Raw genomic sequence first — 24,656 nt, 5'->3', positions numbered from 1 at the left:
ACAAACATGTACACAAGCGTGCGCACACACAAGTGCTGGCATGCACTACACACTGAGCGGACTCGTGAGAAAGTATGCAAGAAATTTACATGAAATCACCCGTTTGGGTAAATTTGGCGGCGAGCTGCTTTCTGCGCGTACAGCATTCTTTCATTCCCGGCAGAATTCATAACTGCCGCACCGACGGCTGCGTGGAGATGGGAGCTGCCGCAGCCCTGCGACATGTCCCTTTAGTCAGAATGGCTGTCGCTGTCCTGTTCCGCTCACGCAGACCTTCTGCAGCTATCCACACTTGGCTGAGCTCTATTGTTAAACAAACAAAGCCTTGTGTTTGGTGGTGCTGCGGATCAGTGGGTCAATCAGGCGCTCACCTGAACATCTGGAGCTGGGGTGGAACGCTTCCTGAGGCAGGTAACAGCATTACAACCTGTTTCACAGTTATTCTGAGCTGTCATAGCAAAATTAACAGTGGGTCCAATTAGGCGGTTCTATTTGTGGTACTCAAGCTGAGTGCTCCCCAAAAAAAAAATACTTGGATTTATAAAGGATTTAGCAAAGAATTTCACAGAAGCGGCCTGAATTTCGAGATGTTTACAGCCGCTGTTATTTCAATGCGGACTGTTTTCCAGGAGGAAGGCAGCTGTTCGATGTCTAGACAAGTCGAGGCCTCTGTGGTTCCGTGTCTGGCGCGTTCTACCTGTCACTGTCGCAATTCCTCCTCTTCCAACAAGAGGTTTCCCTTCACCAGCTTTTCCACTGCCATCATCTGTCATCGGAGTCCGGGGAAGGAAAAGGAGAAGCGTAATTACAGGACGGAGGAAACCACAACTCAGCATCTTAGGTGTTAGCGCGTGACTGATGTTCAATTATAGACAATCATTGTAGGCGAGGCATCACAGAATCTGATGGAGGAAAATGACCACATGTTTACCAATGTTTTGAAGGCTAGAATAAGAAACTGGGCTTTTTGTTGTGGCTCAGCATATTATTACCTGCAATCAGTTACACGGGACAGTGGTTTGATTACTCCGTTGTTGCCTTCAGCTAACACGTGCATGGAATCTATCAGCTCTTTTAAGTAGAAATGTATAGGTGGATATACCTCAGAGGCCCTTCCAGTTCCCTAAAACTTCCTTCTATTGTCTAAATATCTGCTGTGTGACCTCTGCACACCAGGCATCTGTGTACTGGTGGGACACGTGCACACCTTCCCTGTTCAGACCGGTGGGTTTATTTTAGTAATAAGGTGGCTGTGGCCCTATTCCATGCTGCTATCACATTACCGCTGCATATGACACCTCGCGACTCTTGTTTTTGCTCACCTAATCTTGTTTTTGCATTCCAGTCTGCCCAGAGCAGCTCGCTGAAGTTATGAAACAAACAAGAATGCACACATGCACAAGAGACGTCTCCCATGCTTTAGGCCATACAATATAAGCAAAGCGATGCCATGTCTAGGTCCTTGAAGATAAGCTCGCCTTTATTGAAGAATGTATGCTTTTTTTGTTATGGTTCTGACGTGCACCTTCAACTGTCAGCTATATATTATCTCTGCTATGCAATGGTGTGATTAACAGGTGGACAATGACAGAAGAGTGAACATCTGACATCACAGGCTAACTTGACTCTGAACGCCAGGTCTAATCAGGTAACCTTTCCACCGATGTATCTTTCAATGCAAGTAAAGGAGCTGTGACCTTTGACACAGGTGCCTTCTGATCTCAAGTCTCATATGATCTTCTAGCTTCTCCTGTGTCACGTGCACGGACTGCATCAAATAGAATGGATGTGTACGAGTGTTGCGCAGGTAGATACTGTTCACCCTGTATGAGGAGAATGACAAGCGGCAGATCACAGCTATTTCCATTTGGCGGCGATTTTAGCCCCGTTATCAACCTGCAGTTTCCATCTGCTGCTCAGATCAATTCTGAGGTTGATGTTGGCACACAGTTAATCCCAGAAGAGCAGAGAGAGAGAGGAACAGGAAAACAAACGGACTCATCTGACCAGGACCAAGCAAACTAATGCCTTTGACAGACCCATATCAGGACTCAACAGCAGCTTTTGCATTCACTGATTCTCAGAACTGTGGGAGGTTTAAAACATCCGCAGCAGAAAGCCTGCACTGGAGCATAGTAAAGAGCCCAGTAATCCCGTTAAATTCTATTAAGAATTGGACACAATTGGATAAGAGGCTAGAAGAGTTTCAGAGACTACCTCTGTAATGCCTCAGAGACCCGCGGTGAAAAGCTCTTACTTAACCAAAAATCACCCCCCCCGACCACCAAAATTCAATCAATTGCTTCAAGCAGTTTTTACTTGCTATTAACCAAAAATCCGTATTGAATATTGTGAAGATGCTAAGAGGCGCCACGTTTACACCGGTAGCCTAATCGCCTGAATCGCAGGTTGTGGCTAAGCTTCATGTGCTGTGGTGATGTTATCCTCGTCAGACAAAAACACGCCTGTGTGATACAAGTGTCCTTTCCTCTGACAGGCACAGATATGGAGGTGAGCTACGTGCTCGCTGTAGTGCACTTATCTGCACATCTGACCTGCTATTTGTGCACCTGCCCAATTTTAATCAAAACCTTACAAGGGCCTCCTCTACACACACACACACACACACTGAAGAGTATGAGCTGCAATAACCTTCACCTTTTGAGATACTAGAGCAAACAGACTAAATTCAAACGATCACATTAGCCGAGCTGCTGTTTATCTGCGGCCTGTGTAAATACAGCGGGGCCCTTCTCCCCAGACCTCGATAATCTAAACATCCAGAATGTGTCCTCGCTTGTCGATCCCATACGGGGCCAAAGGGCTTAGCGAAGAGGACGCGCGGCGGTGTAAACCAGATGTCATGTTTGACAGGGTGTGCAAGCGCGCCGTTGTACCTGTCGCTCCGCTTGTTCAAACAAACCCAAACGTGAGACAGTAACAAAGAGGCCCTCATGGAAGGATGAGGAGCTGTCACATGGGGCCATGTGCTGCTCAGGAAGGACGGATCCTCTTACAGTATTATGAAACATAACAGCTCTTAATGCCACGACTGCGTTCCTCACCCCTCCCCCTTCTGTGTAGAAGAGGACACAGAAAATGGAAAGTTAAAAATGGTCAACATTCATTTTATTGGTTTGGTTTCTTGAGTACAGTGGTTATTTCAGCCTTTGTGGCATTCACAGACAGAAGAAACAAACAACAGTAATTGGGAACACAAAAATATAGCTTTCTGATAATATCTGTGGCTCAGTCTAATAGTTATAACAGACAGAACAGTAACTCTCCGTACCTGATCAACTCAACGGTCAACACATACGCTTAATAAAAACAGTCCGACGCTGGAACTAATACTTTTGAAACTCTGCGTGGTTTATAAAATGGAAGAGCTATTTACATTCAATTTGAATATTTATCATTTCAGACAAGGAAACAAAAACAGTTGTAGTGTATAAGTCTGGCATTAATAAAAAATAAACACTGATTATTCAAACTTGTGATAAAATATAGTGTCGATTATAATTACAATGCTCCATTATAAAGGTTCAAGTGCTATTAATGAAGATGAAGAGCAGGGCCGCCAGACCGGCGGTCCTCTCAGAGTGGTTGTAATCAAGGTGCAGCTCGGAGTATAAAGGGGGGCGTAAAGGGTAAAGTTTACAAAATTCAGTCAAATCTCTACCTCTGATACGAGTGGTTAGGTCAGACAGTCGAGGTGAGGGCGAACAATCAGACTCTTTTGCATCACTTCCTAGTTAAACAAAGTGGGGGATAACTTTGTAATACAGTATAAATACATTTTAGGTCATACACATATAAGGTTTTAACTGATTCAGAGCAGTGTGACTACAAAAGGGGCTCATCGGGCCACTGAAGGTAAAGATGGCGAGAAGTTGAAGCCAGTGCTTGTTCCTCATAGCAGCTGTAACAGAACAGTCTTCACATCTGAGGTCTGATTGGTTCAGTTCACAGCTGCTGGCCGATGCTTTCTGAGCTGCGTAGACGATCAGAAACAAAGAACAGCTTGATGGTATCTCTCCCTGCCTCGCCCCAAACCGAAGAGTGACCAGCTTTGTGCTGTCGGCTAACTGGATACAGTGACCACAAGCTACCATCACACAAGAAAATGAGTTCAACGTGGAAACTATCGACATTAGCAGCTTCTAACAATCGTTAAAAAGAAACGTTTTTTCCCCACACATACACACACTTTTATAAAAATAACTATTTAGCTATATAACTATGCAGTTCTTTATGTTGGACGGGTTCGACTTTGAGTCAAAATGTGCTTCTTTTTTATTTCACGTGTAAATGTTTGAGCCTGTTAGCTTTCTGTGTGAATGTCTGCATCCATATTATTACGCCTAAAAGAGCAAGCATGTTAGATTGTACTTTTTCACGTAATTGGAGCGGTTCCCTTACGTCCAGACGGACGCTACTCCTCTCTCCTTTGCTATCTAATTCTCCCTGTCTTTCTGTCATTTGTCTTATCCCGATGATTGTTGGAATAATGGCTTGAGCCTGCTAACAAACTGTTTGCTGGCTTGATAATGGACTCTCCAAAGACGTGCTAGTGGGAGACAGGTCTGGACGGGTGCAGGGTTTAAACATGGAGGAGATGTAGAAGGCCTGCAGGCAGAAGCAGAAAACATGTCAGGGAACATATACAGACCACACAGCATCATTTGTTCACTGTTTATCAACGCCACAAAGGATCAGTCTGAGGTAAAGAGGCAAGAGGCCGATTGTTTAAGCTAACGTAGTTAACAGAGGTCACACCCAAACAAATCCTGTGAAGACGGAGATAAACATTATTTTAACACAGTGCGTTTTGGAACGTACCACCCAGTATGCAGTGAGCCCCCCTTGGATGAAGCCCGTAAGGACGTCAGACGGATGGTGACGGTAGTCAGAGATGCGGGTCAGGCCAGTGTAGATGGCAATCATGACCAAGAGGAACTGTATGAGTGGGCGCAATAGGCGTGCTCCGCGCCACGACAGCCGCGCCTGCAAGTAAAACTGCAAAAAAAGGGATGTGTTAATAGCCTTACGATTAAAATATGATGTCATGTTTTGGTTTTGCTTTTAACGTTTTAAAAAGGTGCATGTTGAGTCAGTTAATACTGTCTATCTTTTTATTCTATCCACCAATGCTGACCCTGCATACACTAACGCTACGCTAACACTAGCAAAGACAGAGACCTTTAGGCAAAACACTGGCCTCTCTGCTACCAAGAAGGGAAATTGAAGCTTGGCACTGGTCCATCAAAGCCATCAAACCCCCATTTCCTCCTTTTGTTCATCTCCTGCACCAGTGGGACATTGAAGCCTGGTGCAAAGCTGGAGTCACAAAGCAAGTGTGATGCTGCTCTAAGAGGTGGCAGGTGCTCTGTTTGGACCCATCGGACACAGGGGAGCATGCGGGCCACATTCCTGCAGGGAGGCGAAGCCCCCCCCTAATGCAGGTGTCACCCTTCCTGCCTTAAACACAAGCAGCTGGCCACAGTCTGGGAGGCATGTAGCTACAGGTCTGACAAAACTCTCCGGGTCTTCTACAGGATGATCTAATTCTAGCTGGCAACAAACTGAGTCTGTATTTTCTCACAACAATTAAGTACCTCAGTACTTCAGTTCTCACTCTCCAGCAGCACTTTATCCTTGTATTCTCCCTGGCTTTTCTTTGTCTGTTTCACCCCAGAGAGCAGCTGATCTGGACACTCCTAAGATAATGTTTCATTTTCCTAACTCATTTGCATGTTCACATATTAAACAAGTTATGCTCGTATAACATAGCAAACAAAGTGTCAGTTACCTCAGATTTAATGATGTGAAATGCATGATGAGCATGATAACAAATTTGTTTTCCTGTCTGAAACTGTTGTTTCTTTCCCACAATGCACCAGTGGCCACTAGGCATCGCAGTGTGAAAGAAAGAAAAAAAAAAAGATGAAGAGATTGGGGGAGGCGGTTGGGGGGGGCATGAGAGGGTGTCTCTTTCTGAAAGAAGCCTGTCGATCTCTCAGCAGGCACATTAAACCCTCAACCCTCCTCTCACAGACCCATAACAAGGCTTCCTCTGTCTCCTTACTCCCTTCATCTATTCAAGTTCCCCACGGAAAACATTCTTCCTTGCTGCCCCCCCCCCCTCCCCTCCCCATCCCCCCTGTCTGTCAGTTTCACCAGCTTTCATTTTGATGCCTTTGGAGACTTGAAGCTCTCCTCCCTCCTGGTCAGGAAATGGAAACCTACAGTATTTAATAGCCTGTGCATCAACTGGCATTGCATTCTTTTTAATTATCTGGTAAAAGCGAGGGTTTCTGCCTCTGGGGAATTTTATTTGGTCTCAAATAATCAAAAGTGGGAGGTGTAAAATGACAATAACAAAGTAATTCCACAGCACATCAGATAATGAGGACTGGGCTGAGAAGTGGAGGGTGGAACATGGAAGGTGTTCTAGTAGGAGAAGGAGGTGCCAGGACACCTTCAAAGCACTGCCGAGATGCTCTTGAGCAGGTTACCAAAACCCCCAAATGCTGGGGGCCGGCGACTCATCCAGGGGGGTGCCCATATGCAGTGGGAATAGGCTCCAGCACCGTCGCCGTGACCCCGGAAGGGATAAAGTGGTCAAGGACAAACATCAGGTGAATACAAAGGTGCCTCTCCTGGTTTGTGAGGGTCTATTGATAAGAAGGTGTGACTTACTGCCAAATACAGCATGGTATACATCGCAAAAGAGGCGTGGCCAGAAAAAAAGGACTTTCTGAAAGAAAGCATGGACAAAACACAATGATGCAGGGAGTTACACATCAGCACATCTGCAAGATGCCAACTTAAAAACGTAAATCTGCACCTTTAGTAAACAGGCCTGACTATAGCTCACAAAAGCACACACCTTGCTTCCTCCACCAGCTTCTGCTGAGGCTGCCTGCAGGGGGCCTGAGCCACGTAGGTGCCGGGCGCGCAGTTGATGGACGCATACGTGATATTACAGACGGAGAGGAAATTGGGTCGCAGGCGTCCCACGCTGAGCTTCGCCATATTGGTGAGAGACTGGCCCACGCAGCAACCAAACAGGAAGCTGCCCAGCTCTTTGTACAGGCACGACACGTAGAGGTTCCGAACGAAGGCCCGCGAGTGGACGCCGCGGAATCGGACCCGGTAACATTCACCCAGTGCAATCTGCGAGAAAAAGGACGAGAAAGTGCACAGTTACGGCAACAGCTGGCCAAAGACACAGCGTTTCTTCCATCATTGTCTCACCGTTAGTCCAGTGATGACTATACCGCCAGCAATGAGCAGGCCGTCGGGGATGGCCTCCCTCTCCACGTAGGGATAGGTGATGCTGGAATCTCCACAGAAGAAGCCCCGTCGGTATGGAGTCACTGCCTTCAGCTCACAGGCAAAGAATGGGATGGAGGCTGATGAAATGTATAGGTGACAGGGAGGGGTGGGGGGGGGGGGGGGGGGGGGTGTGCGGGTAAAAACAAAAGATGGCTTGATGAATGTCTGTGGTATGTGCAACGAAGAGATCAGCGAGATACAGAGATGCTCCGGTCTAAGAGGAGCGCGGCGGGAGCTGCTTTAAAGAGTGTCAGTCATGACATGAATTCCAGATTCCCGCGGGTTGAAGCATTCCGCACACGATTCCAGGAGAGGATCGGGGAGAGGAGATGACAGGCACAGACGGGGAGAGGAGTGTGGCAGCGTCGAATTAGAATGAAGAAGGAGGAAGAACATATGAGGCAGGATGTCACGCACAAAGGTTAGAAAAACACCGCGTCAGACGCTGGATTCCATTAAACAGTGGAAGCCAGTGAAGTTCAATCAATCTGACTCGACTTTAATGCTCCGACATGTGCCCTTGTTCTCATTCCAAGCTGGTCAATAATTAAAAGAAGGCTTTTATCAGGTCAACGGGAGTCCAGGGCTGCGAAACTTGCTAGTCATTGCCGTTACACATCGATAGATTTTTGGTTTTATGTTAAGCTGCTGTAAACTGTATTTGGACCAAAGTTGGGTCATATTAACGAGGTACGACGGAGGGGTCGTGTCCCCCCCCAGGGTTGAGCTATAAGTATTTTACTTTGTATTGCACTGTAAACTGAAAAACAACTGTTTAAACTGGGCCAGCTCCATTCCACTGTCCCTTATCCCATGTCCTCTTGTCACCCCACGGAATGCAGAGAGGACTTGGACTAATGATTAACCAATGCCTTTTCCTGTCATCCCCTCTGGTTAGTTGGAGCGTGTCCAGGACAAAACAGGGTTCCTTCCAGAGATTCTCTGGCTACGTGACGGAATAGTGCACAGGATACAGACTTAAGAACAGGCCTAAGGGACTCAGAGACAATTAAACACTCAGCCTCCGAAACAATGGCAGGCAAAACATGTTTTTCAGCATCTAACTAGGTGCATGTGAAGATGTGCTCACTTCTTCACTTTATTTTTGGCATTACGTTTACGTACACCCTCCTCAGACTCACTCACTCGTTGTAGAATCTAAGAGCAAAGAACACAGCCGGGGCCATGCAGCAGAGATGCAAACACACCGAATGGAGAAATATCCCGAGGTGTTCGGGAGGGCGCGGTTGTGACCTGCAGTCACGCCGTCCTGGCAGAAAGACGAAACACTGATAAGGCCCAGATCAGAGGGGCCTTGGTGAGACGGTGAGGCAAGGAAAGAGAGATGGAAGCACTTTGCAGGCAAATGTGCTGCAGTGACAATGCTGCTAAGGGAAGCGGAAGAGAGACAAAACCTCCCACCTGCAGATCACAATCATCGAATTAAGATGCTTCCCTTTCTACACACAGCAAAAACCAACCCGGTGTTCATGTTGTGTACAGATGCTAAAATGTGAAACCCTCACATGTCGCTGCAAACGTCTCCTTGCGAAATGCGCTTTTGATTGTGTTTTGAGATTTGGCTCTAATGTTGCGCAATAAAGTACGGCACTTGACATTTATTGAGCAGTAAATTTCTTCAGATGTAACTCTGGTTGTCTCCATGGCGAGCAGAGATGTTTTACTGCTTCATTCACCATCCATTAGGAGGCTTCCCCATGTGTTCATCGGATTCCCGAAAGGCCGGACCGCAACAATCAATACTTTGCTGCACTCACGGAGCTGTAATGGGCAGATTCTCCATTACAGACATTCTCGAGTTTTAGAGGAACATCGACTTCTTAAAGGATAATTTTCAATTCATGTTGAGGGACTAATGGGAGCCATAAAGGGCTGAGCCAGATAGACGCTTATTTTATGACCCCGGGCCTGCCAGTATGAGCTTATGTTTTCCTATTTCTGCATGAAAGCAAATGTGGCACTAATGGCTAAAAACCAGGGATCAGTCTGCAGCAACAAAACTGTATGCAAAGCTTCCCCATAAACGTTTCCACCAAATGGACCTTGACCTCGCTACTATAAATTACAAGATCTACACTTACAAGCTGTGTCCCTGCCAAACTCTATGGTGCATCACCACAACAAGACCCCAAACATCCCAGAAACGGTCGCAAGTAAACCAGCGCACCTGGCCGAGGCGTGCACGCCAGCGAGAGGGCGAGGGCCAGAGGAGCAAGAGGAGGCGGAGCAGAAGGCCGGCTAACGCAGCCTGGCAAAACCGCGCTGTTCACTGGGCCTGACACTCAAAGCAGGAATGCTTTCAAACAGTCAAAAGAAAGAAAGGGGGAAGAGGGGAGGGAGAACGGGAGAAAGGAGAAGAGGAGGAATGAAAGCGGGGGGAATATGTGCCTCACTGTGAGAAACCGTTCTGGTTCTAATTTACACATCTATGGCCGGAGCCCAGAATGAGCTGTGAGAACAGAACAACAACCAAAAACAGGAAATAAAAAAAAAAAGTGTGGTTAAAAGAGGAGTGAGGAAGGAGAGCAGGCTGGTTGTTACTCATTGACATCACACTGGGAAACATCTGTTGATCAATACAGCCTCAAATCACCTAGTGACAAATGGGGCGAGGGCTGTGATCCAGAGATGATAAAAAAAAGAAAAGAGAGCGAGAGATGCGACAGAGGTTCCTCTGCGAAGAACAGCAGACGGAGGCAATTAGTGGTGTTTCAGGAATGTGAAGGTCAGAGATCCAGGTTCTGCTGGGACCCACTCTGTAAACATGACCCCACCCCAACCAGCAGAATACCCCTCAATACACACACACACACACACACACACACACACACACACACGGACAGACCTAAACTCACATATGCACCAAAACCACACTGGGAAGCAAACAAACCCAATACACAGCAGCCAGGCTAATAGACAACCAAACAAACTACCGCCAACACCTCAAAGGCAAGTTAACTAACTAAATAAAGCCCACAGAGGTAGAGCGCTCCACGCGCCACGCTCGCTGTCCGTGACCCACATTAACGTGCATACGTACATTATAGATTAGTGTGGCGGCGTGCCTTCAAAGCTACAGGCAAACCACAATCAAGGCCACGGCCCGCTCCATCGCTCGCGCAAAGGTTGGCTGCATCGCCGTTGGTCTTTACCAGAACGGGAGGAGGGGCAATTCATTACAGCGCACGTCCACGTCGGGGCTGCGGCTCTGGAAAGGTCTGAGCCAGGACGCGGCGCGGCCACGGCACCCTTCAGAGGTGGTCCGACCTCACTAGGCCCCTCGCCACCTTCCATGCTCCAAAGTTTCACAGGCCTTCTGTTTTCTGCCAAGTCAAATTGAAAGGAGCGTGCACTGTAAAGCCTTACGTGTGCACGAATCTGGGGCTGGCCTCGGTGAACCTGGAAGATTATTGGTGCAATTTCTGTCTACATAAGCTTTGGTTTGATTCACTGAATAATTACTCAGTGAGTCAGGTCTTACAAAGTCAAGCAAGTTAGCCAAGACATTCATGCCTCACCTGCCTGAGTGAAGAGGCAGTCTGAGAAGAACCATCAGGCAGGTTTGAGCACATTTAACAGAAAAACTGTGAGACAGACCCATTTCAACAGGAAGTGAAGTCATTCACACCAAGGCTATGATTATATCTGACAGCCATTTGCTTCTGCCAAAGCAATTACTATTTATGTACGTGAGTGTGTGAATAATCTTGGAATCTGAGTCTGCATGTTTATTCATGGTGGCCTCCTTCAGCGTGAAGAGCTGAAAGAGATGAGGATGATGAGGGTGATGGCTCAGCAAACCTCTAGCTTCAACCATAACCGGCTGAATAATTCATGGAATATTCTGTTTTGTCTGCCCTGATAGCAGCACAAAGAGGCCAATCAATAAAGAACAATGCACAGCAGACAAGGCGCCACAAAAATCTTAAATCTCAAGAATGCTCAGCGACCCTGATGTGCTCACTGGCTCCGACCTTTGACCTGATTTTGGAACGACTAAAATAATGAATATGGCTCCATGCGCTGAATATCACTGACAAGTTGTAAAACCAATGAAATTACAGAGAGAACCAACGCCAAGCATGTGTGGAGTGACACAGAGCACCCCAGGCAGGTTCTGGGTCCGCACCTCCTCTGTCACAGCTGGCCAGTGGAGACATGCTTCCCACGGCTGTTTCTGTTCTCTCCACACTCCACTGACCTGCTTCCTGGAACCCTGTTCTGGAGTTCAGGGCATCTGTGGGGAAGTCTAAAGTGGGCTGTCTGTCTCGGAATAAAGGGGGCCCGCCACTCTGGTATGTGTTTTGGAAACTTTAAAGGCGCTCTCAGGTGGTTTTCTTCTGCTGTACAGGTAAGGGCGGAGACACCGGGATGCAGGCTGCCTTAGAACGATGTGTGGGCTGTGGTCGAGACATCAGAGGGATCGCTTAGCGTGAGACGGGATGACTGCTGCAACGCTGAGTATGAAAGCAGGTGAGGTGCACGGGATGACTTTGTTGGGCCGTTTCGTCTGGCAGAACACATCAGAGTTCAGTTCTAGATTAGCAGGAAGCAGGAGAATGAGTGATGAGGGCTGCAGAAGGTGAGATGAGACAGGCTGATAAAAGACACGTAAGGACGGCTGACTGAGCCGCGGCGCCAACAGGAGAGCAGATAGAAGGAAGGAGTCATTAGCTCTCCGCCTGACCGACACAAGGTTGGGTTACAAGCGTATCCAGAATCAGACAGATACGGGACAATGGTGGGAAACCTCTCCAAATCCATGCTAGTTAATGAGCACTGGATAAGAGCACCACGTACACCTTTGGTCCTCATTACGGCTAATACCACTGGACCTCAGAAGATCCAGCTGCCTCATTAAAAATAAATTCTAATCTATTTGCTGCACATCTTTCCAAGAATGACGTCCCCTGTAGGACGTGAGGAAACAGCTGTGGACAGGATTCCCTCAGGCACTGCTGAACCTCACCTCTGACCCCCCTACTGTATATCCTAAAGCCCCCTCTCTCGTTTCACACACCCCATTTGCCCCCCCACCCTGGAGCAGTACTGGATCTCACTAGCCCCTCGGCCTTCAGGTAAAATTAGACTCTGCATTAAGCTGATGCTGCTGTGCTAATGGGCGGAGGAGGATCTACTGACAGCAATATGTGCGTCCCCATGCAGACGTGTGCTAATGGATAAACCTCTGTAGTCCTGTTAAAGGGGAGCGGGACACATTAAAACTTCAGCAGGGGAGAAAACATAGCAGCGCTTCCTTTACTAGCTAATGATTCGACTGCGGCTTCTTAATGCCGCTCCGCCTGTCAGCCGCAGAGTTACTGCTCGCTTCCCAACTCCAGACTGTTTTTGATCAAAAGTGGCAGCCCTAGAGGGGGTGTCCACGTTAGCAGCCACAATATCACATGCACAAAGACACACGTGGCTGCGCACACATAAATTCACACGCAGCGGTCGGAACTTCCTCCGCACACCAACATGCTGCGACACGTCGGGGCTGCCTCGCTCACTTGGCAGCCTTTCTAAAAGGAAAGAACAATAAATCCTCTCCGTTAAACAAGACAACCACATGACACACACACACACACACACACACACACACACAGACCTTGCAGGTATACCTCAGTCCCAAAATAGAATTTATCTAAAAAGGTAGGAGGAACTCAGGGAGGAGCAGAGATAGGAAAGATGGAGCCGTTTCCCCAGTCAGATCTACGAGGCAGATACAGGTGCTCTGGTTCTAGCATGCTGCTTCATGCTGCTGGAACAAAAACAACCACAAACACTAACCAGAAATCCAATCAAATCATATATGTTTAGAGTTTCAAGAAATGACCTTAATAGAAAAGCTTCTTCTTCTTAAGTCTCACATTTTAAACACATCTAGTATGAACCCATTTCCCAGTTAACCTTTACAGGAAGGTTAAACGCAGTGGTAATTATGATATCCTTCCTCCACTGTATAAGTTAACAGCAGGCTCAAGTGTTGCTTCCAATTATTTCCCAATTGCTCTTAAAAGAGTCAATAACTGGTTTTATTGGGGTGGTGAAAGACTGCAGGACCACCTGGGGAGCAACAGCAGAGCCTGGGGGGGCCTGTCTGCGCACGCTGGGCTGATGTCATAAACAACTTCCGAGCTCTGGCACAGCTGGACCCTAGACCCGGGCTTTAGACCCAGGGGTCGATGGTACCTGGCGAAACACAGCAACTCCTGGCTCAAGCACGAGCAGCAACGCCTTCGTGCACGTCACTGGAGCACAAGAGTCTGACCACGCTGAGGTTTTGGCTCACTTCCACCATCATTTCACTCATCCCGTCCTCAAAACTACTAATGCTCAGTCATGGTGCCCCCGCGCATCAGGTGCAGCACATGTGCAGACTGTGAATGAGGACTCTGGAATCTCTCTACAGCTGATAACATAATTAGTAATGGATGCTTCGGGGTAAAATTCCGCAATTCCTCAGCACTGAATGAGCCCTTGTAAAGATGAGTAATAGCAAGAGTTCAACTGTCTGGGGATTTATGACAGAGTTTCTCAGTGAAAACTGTGTTTGGCTTCCAGAGCAATAAGATAACGCTAGACGAAATGTACATATTTGCACTTTACTGCAAATATTCAAATGTGTGGCTTGAGCCAGAAGCTGCTCGGAACAATTAAAGGAACAAGGTTTCCCTTAATTGTTGTCCCATTGTGTACAGGTACAGGTACACAATGATCACAACAATTAAGGGAAACCTTGTTCCCTTCGCAGCTTCCAGTAGTGTATATATTTATATACTGTAAAGCACGCATATCCTCAGATGAGTCAAGGTCAGATCTCTGTTAACTCCCTTGATGGCCGACACAGCAGAGAAAGGCAGGATGCAGGCAGGGCCAGGAATCTGTAGGTAATCAATCAGCTAATGGGTGTTTCCAGCAGCATGTGTGTGACGACACGTTATACTTTCCTGTGTTATTCAACAGGGCTGTGGTCCCTATTGACTGTAAATAGGGACATTAAAGAAACGCTCTGTAAATCCAAGGTGAGCGTCTAAAACTAGAGAACCGTTCAGGCGACTGAAGATCCTAGTTTCAGAACTGGCGAGGTTGACCTACGGTCAGCACCTCCGTGTTTGGTGCTGTAATCGGGGTGGATCGGGACAGAACCTGGAGGCAGCTTCTGCAGTTTTTATGCAGTTTTTATGCAGATCCACTGGCTGTGGCTGAGCTGGGGAAGAGGCTGGCATCTGTTTGTCTGCCAGAACCAGTCTCAGGTGATGCTGACGCTGTCACATGACATCATCAACATGTGACATTTAACAGTGTTCACTTTCATGCCTTATTAAATATCAGACGGATATTGGAGGTGCCACAGCAGGCGAAACTGGATTTTTTTTTATTATTACCACAGAGAAGCTTGTTATAAGGTGGCCCCAGTTGTTACTAACACACGTTATTACCATTGTTTATTCTATAAACGTTGGCGGTTAAACTTACTGAATCCTAGGTCACCCTTACAACGATCATTAATTGGTGTTCCAACAGACCAGACCGGATTAAGGGGTCAGTGACAGGACCAGCACAGGACGTTTTAAACCGGATTCCCACGTTCCTCTCTGGAGACCTTTTGGAGGGGGGTTACCATGGGAACAGATGAACTTCAGGAAAACTCTGCGTTTTAAGTCCCACGTGAAACACACTTTATACCTGATTTTTTTCCAGGTTCCTTTTATAAAACTTCCTGCTTTGCTTCTCCGGAAGCCTGTTTTATCCGTTACAGTGCATGTTGACACGCGTGCGCGATCAAGGACCAAACAACCAGGTGCAGTACAACAAATAATATCCAATATTGACTTATGAAGGCCGCATTTGCTTTTGGCCCAGAAGCCAAAAACTTACACATGGAACTTTAAAAGGAAAAAAAAAGTCCTTACCAATACACAAACATATTACATCCAATCCGACAAGCATCTTCCTCTTGGTGCAAAACGAGTTTTCCTCTTCAGGTTTGGCAAGAAAATGTTTTCCAGCGCCATTCTCCTTCCCATCTCCGGCTCCTCCGCTGTCAGCTAACCGCAGCTGGAGCTCCGCGTCCCGGGGCAGCGTGTCGCTGTAGGTGCCGGTGCCGGTGGAATTCAACTTTTGCATGGCTTCGGCAAATGGACGTTCACGGCAGCTTTTGCCCAAACTAAGCTTCTTTGTAAATGGCTGTCGTCCAAAAACAAATGTTCCAAAGGTTTAGTTCATCCGTCGGCGGTGCAGCAAATCCATGTCAGAGCAAGTTTGACAGCAGCAGAACAGACTCGGGTCAGCCAGCCGCTGGGCAAAGTTCTGCTGCGCCTCCGTCACCAAAGCAGAGGCTGCTGTTATTTAGGAAGCAACAAAAACACAAACATTCGCCTCAACTTTAACCCAGTTAAGCGTCTCTGCCAACTTGTTCCAGGAGCGTGTTGAACTCTAGTCTGTTAACGTCCCGCAAGAGCCAGTGTTCATGCCTCCGTCAAGTTAAAATCCATTAACGCAGTATTCGGTTGAGGGACTTTCAAAATAAAAGCATCGGTGCCGGGAGCCGCGTTGAAGCATCGACTTTGGTCGCAGTGGGGACGAACTTCCGGCGTGGCTTCGACAGTTTCTGGAAACCTCCGCGGCAAAAATCAACCGAAATCAATATGTAACTGGGACTCACAAAAAGAGATCTGTCAAGTGTGCTGAATCGAACACGTTATGAGTCAGGTCTCCTGACCCAATAAAGCGATCCCACCATGGAAGGACGCGTCCTACATACCGTGGGGCCACTTTCGAGCCCCATTGGCACAGCAGATGTTGTCTGCACACATCCACACAGGAAAATATATATATAAAAACACATTATGACAATATTTTAACAATCAGCGCAACTTTCCTTCTTTTATCCCTATTCTAAATGGGTAATATTGTACTAAATTCGGAATTTTACTGATGCCATTGCTGTAAGGGAGGGAGGGGAAGTAATTTTATCCTGTTATGGTCTCAGACAGGGATTATTTTTAAATGCAAAGGGCCCAACACAGATCAGCAGTTCGATTTTTCCACAATATTGATGACTAATTAATTGATTTCTTGACTATAGCAGCTATATGTTCGATCAAAAACTTGTGATTTTTAAGCGCACTTGGCTTCTTAACCTTGTTTAGTCCCGTAAACTACTAAAAATGATATTACGAAAGTTTACTTGATTGTAATATTTGTGCCTTTAAGACCCCGTGTACTGCGAGTTTTACTGCCACCTGGTGGACAGATACAGTCACATCACGTGAGGGTGTACACAAGCCTTCATTGTAAAATGTAAGGCGCTTGAATATACTTTTATTTTCCTTTTTGAGAAATTGCTTACAGTCGATCTAACATGTTTGCCTTTTTTGGATAAATCTAATTCCAAAATGTACGGCAGACAATTCCGCAGTTTAAATTTTTGTATAGATATTTAATTTTCAAGGGAATACTGAAAAAAATCAAATGCATTCATAAATTAAAAAGTCACTTTCACAAAATCAATAAGCTGTCAGGGGAAATCGTTTTATAATATAAGTGCAGTATAAACTGACGCCACTAGGTGGGAGCACTTAACAACACATGTAAACCAGAGCCGAGCGAGAAATGAAGGTTCCTGAAAAGGTTTTATGTGTTTATTGGATAATGTAAACGTGGTGACTCAGATATGTGGGAAAATAACCCAGACTCCCTTCTGCACCACAACCACAACACCTCCCAGAGTTGTCTGCCTGAGACATAATCTGGAGACATGACCGACAGCTCAGTGGTGACTGTGACTCAGCTCTGCTGATGATGCTGTGTTGTGCAAATTGTAAAAAGTTTCAGAAAGTCAATGCTCACTGTTGTAGTCCGCGCCGGAAAAGACACCTAAAAAGCCCATCTGGACCCTCAAGAAAAGCTTCTAAAGGTCTCTCTGCCTGTGAGAACCATTAATGTGACTGTACCAGGAACATCAGCTGCTCAATATTTTCCCCACAGTGAAGCCGGGTGGCGGCAGTGTGGAGCTGTGCGGCCTTTGACAGGGTCACTGGTCAGGCCTAAGGGTGAACTAAAAGTTGTAGAGTAGAGGAGTATTCTAACTTAAAACTGAGACGCTCAGAGACCACTGTAAATGTCGTTAGGAGCTCCAGACCTGAGAATGGCTGAGGGGCACCATCCAAGCAAACAGAGCCCAAAAGGATCAGCACAGAAGGAAAGCAGGTTACCCTCAAATCCATAAAGTTGTATCCTCTAATTGATTCTAAAGGTGCTTCAGCTTTTTGGTTTTCCTATTTAACAGAACATCAAACATGAAAGAAGAAGGAAACTGGAACAAGTCTTATCCGGGCTGTAACTGAAGGAATGTTTTCTGATATCGAGGTCTGAATTGTATCATAGCTGTACAACTGTGGGTTGTGTAAATGCAGCCTAAGGTCATTTCTGATGTTTCTGCTCCATCGGGATAATCCATATCCTGATCAATTAACCATCTGATTAGCTGCACTTTCTACAGAAGTACATTTATTTCTGGTCTTTTCCACTCTTGCTTTTGATTGTTCCAGTTTCACTTTTGTTACGTGACAGATGTTGATCTGGGTGTGTGTGTGTGTGTGTGTGTGTGTGTGAGGGTGTGGGTGTGTCTGTGTGGGTGTGGCTGTGTGGGTGTGTATTGTTTGGAAACATGATACGGAGATTTAGCCATTCAGAATTTTTCCCTCGCATCACTTTCTCTTTTGCAGATGACCTGGAACATCCTCCGTCTTCGTAACGCTCAGATTTATCTGATTTTCCATCCTTCTCTGCTATCACACACCGCTTTTTCTGCTGTTATTATCATAAAGCCCACACACTCCAAATCACAACTGCATCAATGGCACTTTTAATTCATTTAAACTGATGATGATTAACGATAAATCACGTGGTGCCGCAGTCCGAAGACCCCCAACCCCCCCCCAAAAAACCCCCAAAAAACAGGGAAACCTTTATTAAGTTTCCATAAACATCTCCTGTACATTTCTGAGGTTTCTCATCTGTTGCACATAAAGAATATGGCGCTCTGCACAAAGCGTCTCTGCTAAATAAAAGCAGGTCAGGACATGTTGGGACACGTCTGTTTCACCACCAGTCATAAAGGTAAGCATGTAAAGGTGTCACGTTTTATACCAAACAATGACAAATAACCTCAACCAGAGTCCATCCTGTTTTGCTGCCATCAAACTTTCCCCAGATGGAGAAATTGAAACCGCATTTGACCTCAAAATGAAAATTTGGGCCTGTGAGGGTCAACAAGAGGGCAGGAGGCTCAATGAGTTACCCTGAAAATCGCATCGTGACGCCTTCGTGTTGGTTACACTTCCATAAATTCTTCAATAAGTCGATATAATTCACTCCTTCCTTTTCTGCCTAGTAGTAAATCTCGTTTCTCTGTTTTGGGTAAGTTGTGGTGAGTCGGATGAAAACGGGCCAACCCCCGGAATGAGGATCTGCTGTCTACCTGCTGCGTCTATTTTCAGAATGTATTTAAGGGAAAGTACCACCTGGATTCCTCTTTGCTGTCTTGCTACTCGGGGTACAGCAGAACACAGCCAGAATTCACAGCGTCACATGCACACTCTGCACTCAGGAAGCAAGCGCACACGCACACTGCTTGTCACTCGCGGCAGAACAAACTCGGCTCTTCACTGTCAACTTTTTCTCCGTCTCACTGAAAATGCCACGGTCCAGTCAGGATTGCCTCATCCACGTCCTCCTGTGGTGGCTCGTCCTCCTGTCTATAATCCAGGTCGCCTTCATCAGCTTCTTCTTCGCAGCTGGACAACGCGAAGTGGTGAGCCCTCTTCCATTTCTCTTCACACTGAAGTCCCGTTTGACTGGCAGCTCCTGGTCAGCACTGTGACGGAGCGCTAACACACTCAACTGTTACTGTTAATGAATGGAACATCTGTGCTGCAACTGGCACTAGAACATCTGGGCAAGCAAATCTGTTCTTTCTTGTGGGTTCGGTAGCAGCACAGCTGGAGAGAGCACAACCTCATTGTGGTCTGCACATGCTGACATTCCCGTAAGCGCTAACACCTGAACAAATACCCGACATTGAAGAAAAAAAACACAATGCAACACAAGAGTGTGTAACGGTGGAGATAAATCAGAGATAAGTCCAGAGGTTTGGTGGAGCCCATTTACAGAACTTACAGGCAGTTGTTTTCTCTGTTTTTCGACCTCAGGCTAAGAGCAGCATCACCGGAGGGCCTGAAAGCACACAGCAACCCCTGGTGGATAAGTCCACAACAGTAAGACTCGCACAGCGTGACAGTTTGTGTATTGGCTCTAAATCGTTTGTCAGGCGATGAACCCACGCGGTCTTGTGGTCTGGGTCTACTCTTGTCTGGGTCACGTACTGTGGATCCCATAGTCAAACCGCTGTTCTAAATTGTTGAATAAAAAACATAGCTGTGGCCTGAATTCAGAGAAAGGCAACCGTACAGAGCAGCTGTCCATTTTTCCACTTATGACAGGGAAGGATCGACTCTGCTCTAGATCTCCTCTGAGATAAATGTGCTTCCTCCTCTTTCAGCTGCCTCCACCCGACCTGAATTGCGCTTTGATCAAAGGTCAAATGTTCACCTACAAGGCTCTTAAAGGTATCAAGCTTGTATTTTCTTTGGCATAATGCTTTGCAAGACAGATGACATCACAATCCCCAAATGGCTGGAAACTTTTCCGTTTGATGTAAAGCATGTGGAACATCCCTGAATTAAAACAAAAACACTAATAGCGAATGTTCTCATCTTCAGTAAACGGCAAAATTAAGTGGACAGCAAGACATTCAACCAACGACCTCATCGAAGTGGACACGAAAGGTTTCAAAATCGTGGAGGCTGGGTATTACTTCTTAAACCTTCAGGTGACTCAGAAGACGTGCAATCGAACGAGAGGACCAGAACTCACCGTCAGTATCGAGTATAATGACCGGAAACTCCTGCTGGGCAAGATCAACAGACAGACATGCAGCACAGGCCTCCTGGCAAAGGTGGAGGCGCTGGCTCGAGGAGCCTTCCTGGAGATCACTGAAATCGCAAGCGAAGACATTGACGACAGTGAGGCTCTCACCCACCTGGACATCATCATGCTCCAGCCCAGGGCCATGGCCTGATGCGCAGGCTCCTTCAGCCGGCCTGGAAAGTAGTGGAATTGTTTCACGTCGACACATCACTACAAGTTTTCTGATGGAAGAAGAAATTCAGCGCTGAAAACCCACCCGATAAGTTCCTTTCGTTGGCTCCTTTGTTACCAAGTGCATCTTGTGGCGTCCCTCTCGCTCCTCCCTGAGGGGGTCGCGCGCAGCTCCTTGTTGCAGTCTCATCGTACCAAATGAATGTATTCATCTTGATTTGACACAGTCGTTGGCAGAACAGTTTTATTTGCACAGCAATATGCTACCAGATGGTCGGTTATGTATTATGTCATGTTATGTATTTATTTATTGTTCATTTCACTTGAATTTTCTATTTCAAAAAAAGCACAAAATATGGATTGTATTGATTTAAAATAGCAACTCCACGGTCAGGTCACCAAACCAATGATAATGTTCCAATACTGCTCACGACTTACTGGGATGTATTTACACTTTACTGCAACAGTAAACTCTGTTTTCTCATTACTCAGATTGTAGAATTTTGATGTCCCCAGTTGATAAATTCTGAATTAAAACCTGTGAGATTTCCTGGAGCAGAACTCCACACGTCTTTCACTACTGCCTTACACACTTTGACAGGTGGAATTATAACTTTTATCAATGAATGTTAGAACAAGATCTGCTTTCCTTACAGAGAAGGTCTTTTTTTTCTTTTTCTTTTGGGCATTTCGGTGATTGTCGCCATCAACGAAGCACTGCTTTTGTTCTTGGAATCTAAATCCAACTGACTGCAGATAACCCAACCTATGGATTCTTCTCACGCAGTTTACCAGATTTTCTTGTTTAAACCCTCCAACTTTTTATCGTGTTGGATTTTGCTTGATGTTTATTTATGATTTGGTACAATTGTTTCAAGGTATTTTCTCCTGTTCTATGATGATTTAATTGTGTAGTTGCTGTCTGAGGTCATTGTGGTTTCTTGAGCGTGCGACAGTGCATGAAGAGTTATGTTATGGTTTTCTTGTCTGTCTGTTTTAGTTACCGGGGTACATCACCATGGCAACACACTTTTTGATTAGTCATTTATTTGGATTTATTTTCTTCTGACACCATTTGGTGGTTGTTGTGTATTTGATGCATATTTAAACAATCTCAGTTTCAGGGGCAGTAGTCGTTTTCTCTGGAGAGATTCTTCAAATCACTTCAGTTTCATGTTTGATTGTGCTTCGACTTTCGGCGGTTTTGGTTTTTATTTACGTCTCACCTGGTTTTTTTCGTGGGGGTGAAGGGTTTACTTAAATTATTAAAATCTAGAGTGATAAATGGCTACTGATTGACTGATGTATTTGGAGCTCACTTTGAATTAATAAAGCCCACTGAATGGCCTCTGCTCTGCTAATTGCGAGCGTACTGCTGACGTCGCAGTGTGGTGACAACATTGCTCAATCTGAACGTGATTGTGACTCATTTTCAAGACCCTCAATGTGAAAGTGAAAGTGAGAATTCACGAGACACGACAGACCTCTGAAAAATGAGGATGTCAGACAAAACAGACCGAATAAATAAAGAACTAAATCGACTAAAGTGCATCACAGGAAAAAAAAGTAGCACATCAGTGTTTGTGAGTCATTGCAACCAACACGCATATGTTCCATGTCACCAGGGTTTCATCTTTTCCTAGCAGCTGCAGTATTAGTTCCGTGTCTTGTATCACTCATATTAGGAGTACCGCAGCTTTCGATTACCCCTGAGAAAAGTCTGAAACATGCTACCACCCACATTCTTATACGAGGCCGGTTCCACGCTCTGATTCTCTCTTCTTAATGTCATGCATCCAAGATTTGTGGTGGTTTCTCTTAATGGCACAATGAAAAAGGTCATCGTGCGTTATCATAAAGGGAGTTTCCTTCCAACCACGCTGATTTTATCCTCCTTCCTGTCAATATGTGACAAGTTTGATTTCACGTTTCCCAGGAATTTAAGATATGTGGGTTGAGTGAGTCAACACTCATCAAATGGTTCCCTTCGCCCTTCAGATTCATCACTTCTTTCAAGTCTCTTGTGCGTGGAGCGTTGTCTCGACATGCAGATTGTTCAAATCTGTGTGACACCCGTCATGAATTTGAGGTTGACTCATTTTCCAGACCATGAAAGTGAGAAGTTAAGGGAGAACACTGAGATGGCAGGACTGATCGATGACTGTAGTGGTGCCCTCCCTGCAACATGCTTCAAATAAGCAAATTTCAGGAGCTTTATTTACTTAAGAAACATGAGCGGGAGAAGAGTTATATGTACTGTATGTATGCTAATTTCCCTGATGGACACCCCCTAAAGCAGGGGTGGGGAACCCCCGGCCTCCGGGCCGTATACGGCCTACGAGACCATTTCTACCGGCCCGCAACGCAATAAGATTTTTATATTTTATATGTGCACTTATACAGTGGGACCGTTCGCTAAACTCCGCGAGCTGCGAGTAGCAGCAGTAGCGTATTTTTGCCTTTCGTATCCTGAAATTTCTTTCGTAACAAGAGGAAATATTTTACCGTTTTCTGAGATAAAACAGACGGTTATGTTATGTCCGAGTCAAGGTCAGGGTCAGTGAACACAGCATGTGATGTACGTAGTGGGCTGGACTGATTGACACGGACGAAAAATGCGTAGCGAAACACGCTAAACTCGACGAGTTGAAAGGACAGATGAGTTTGGATAAAATTAACGCTCTTCGCCGGAGTTTGGAGGCTCAACAAGCAGCTTTCACACGACCATGTACCGACAGAGAGAATATTATGCGTGCAAGTTTTGTGATGAGTGAATTAATAGCCACGAAGCTGAAACCTCACGCCGAAGGAGAGTTCGTGAACGCGCCTCGTAGCCGCCGCTGAGGCGCTCGCGCCGGACAAAGTAAAATTGTTTCAAAGCGTGAATTTTTTTTCGTGAATAACTATTGAACTAAGACATATATAGTTATGATTCCAGTGACTAACGGTATGTTTTTATGGTCAAGGAATCTAAATATGTAGTCAAAGTATATGTGGGACTAATATTTATGGTGGAAATCACAATATGCCAGGAATTGTTGCGCTTGGCGGAGGTCTGCGCTGTCCGAGTGATTTCTAGTTGTTATTATTATTGTCTTTATCTTTCTTTCTTTTCATTTATTTTCTTGATTATCTTGTTGTATTGCAGTTTTTGTAAGTAGAGGCCTCGAACAGGCCCTTACGGGTCTCTTACCTCAACTCTGCACCTCTTTTTTTTATTGTTTTGTATGATCATGAAAACATATTTTACTTGTTTGTCATTTTATTCTATTTTGTTTGGTGGTTTTATATGCATGTGTGCTAAATAAATAATTCAAACTCAAATGCAGCAATCATGAGACTTAGTAACACAGTGGTTATAGACTTTTTTTTGCGTCCCTTTGCGTGAATAACTTCAGAGGTTCGGGGAAGTTTTGCTGGACATCCCCACCAACATGTTCACATGCACTGTGCATTTAAAGCACCACTCTCACCCAGAGCTCGCCCACCTCCTGTAGCAGTTCCATGAAGGACATCCTGTTTAGTTTACAAATATAAGCCTGTAGGTTTCTTCAGACACAGCAAACAGTCACAGCTCTGCACGCTGATGTGGTTTGAACGAGAATGACGCATTCATTGGAATAACATGCTCGTATATAGGTGTGCTATACACACGTGGTCCCTCCCACCCATAAAACATAATGACAAAAGTCCTACAGAGGTAGGTTCAGAGCAGAAACTTTGTGTGGTTTAGTCTTATGTCTCTTTGTGGTATTGGAGCAAGTGTGACATGTGGTTATAGACTGACTGGGTGACAACACTTTCTGACCCACTGGCACCACTCAGTGAAGGTGAAAGCACCATGTGCATGTTCACACAGAAGCTTGAAATAAACCTCAGATGAATTATTGTAAAATACTGTATATATAATCTTGTACAAAATGAAACACATGCATAAATAGTGAGGATTTGGATTTTCTTTCTCAGTAGAAATATAAGGGTTCCTTTTGGTGTGTTATTTTCTAAAGTCAATCTTATCAAGTTTGGAACTGACGACCTTTACTTTCACTTTTTCTAATGCTGCTCTGCATAAAACACGCTCACCTGAAGGTTTATCGGTCCGGTTAAAGCCAGGATACACACAATAA

At 45.7% G+C, this 24,656-nt stretch overlaps 1 protein-coding gene across 1 annotated transcript; it reads right to left on the bottom strand.

Moving 5' to 3' along the window:
• Positions 1-3,112: 3,112 nt before the first annotated feature.
• ppap2d (phosphatidic acid phosphatase type 2D) lies at positions 3,113-15,853 on the bottom strand. The gene is made up of 6 exons (XM_003964739.3): positions 15,279-15,853; positions 7,261-7,418; positions 6,893-7,179; positions 6,703-6,760; positions 4,843-5,019; positions 3,113-4,629 (listed from the first exon to the last, which is right to left on the bottom strand). The coding sequence occupies exons 1-6, from the start codon at positions 15,490-15,492 to the stop codon at positions 4,525-4,527; spliced, it is 999 nt and encodes a 332-aa protein (XP_003964788.1). The 5' UTR covers positions 15,493-15,853; the 3' UTR covers positions 3,113-4,524.
• Positions 15,854-24,656: the final 8,803 nt, after the last annotated feature.

The sequence above is a fragment of the Takifugu rubripes genome, chromosome 5 (assembly GCF_901000725.2).
Source record: "Takifugu rubripes chromosome 5, fTakRub1.2, whole genome shotgun sequence".
NCBI classification, from domain to species: Eukaryota; Metazoa; Chordata; class Actinopteri; order Tetraodontiformes; family Tetraodontidae; genus Takifugu; species Takifugu rubripes.
Note: the sequence above shows the minus strand (reverse complement) of the source record. Positions and strands in the feature narration are given on the sequence as shown.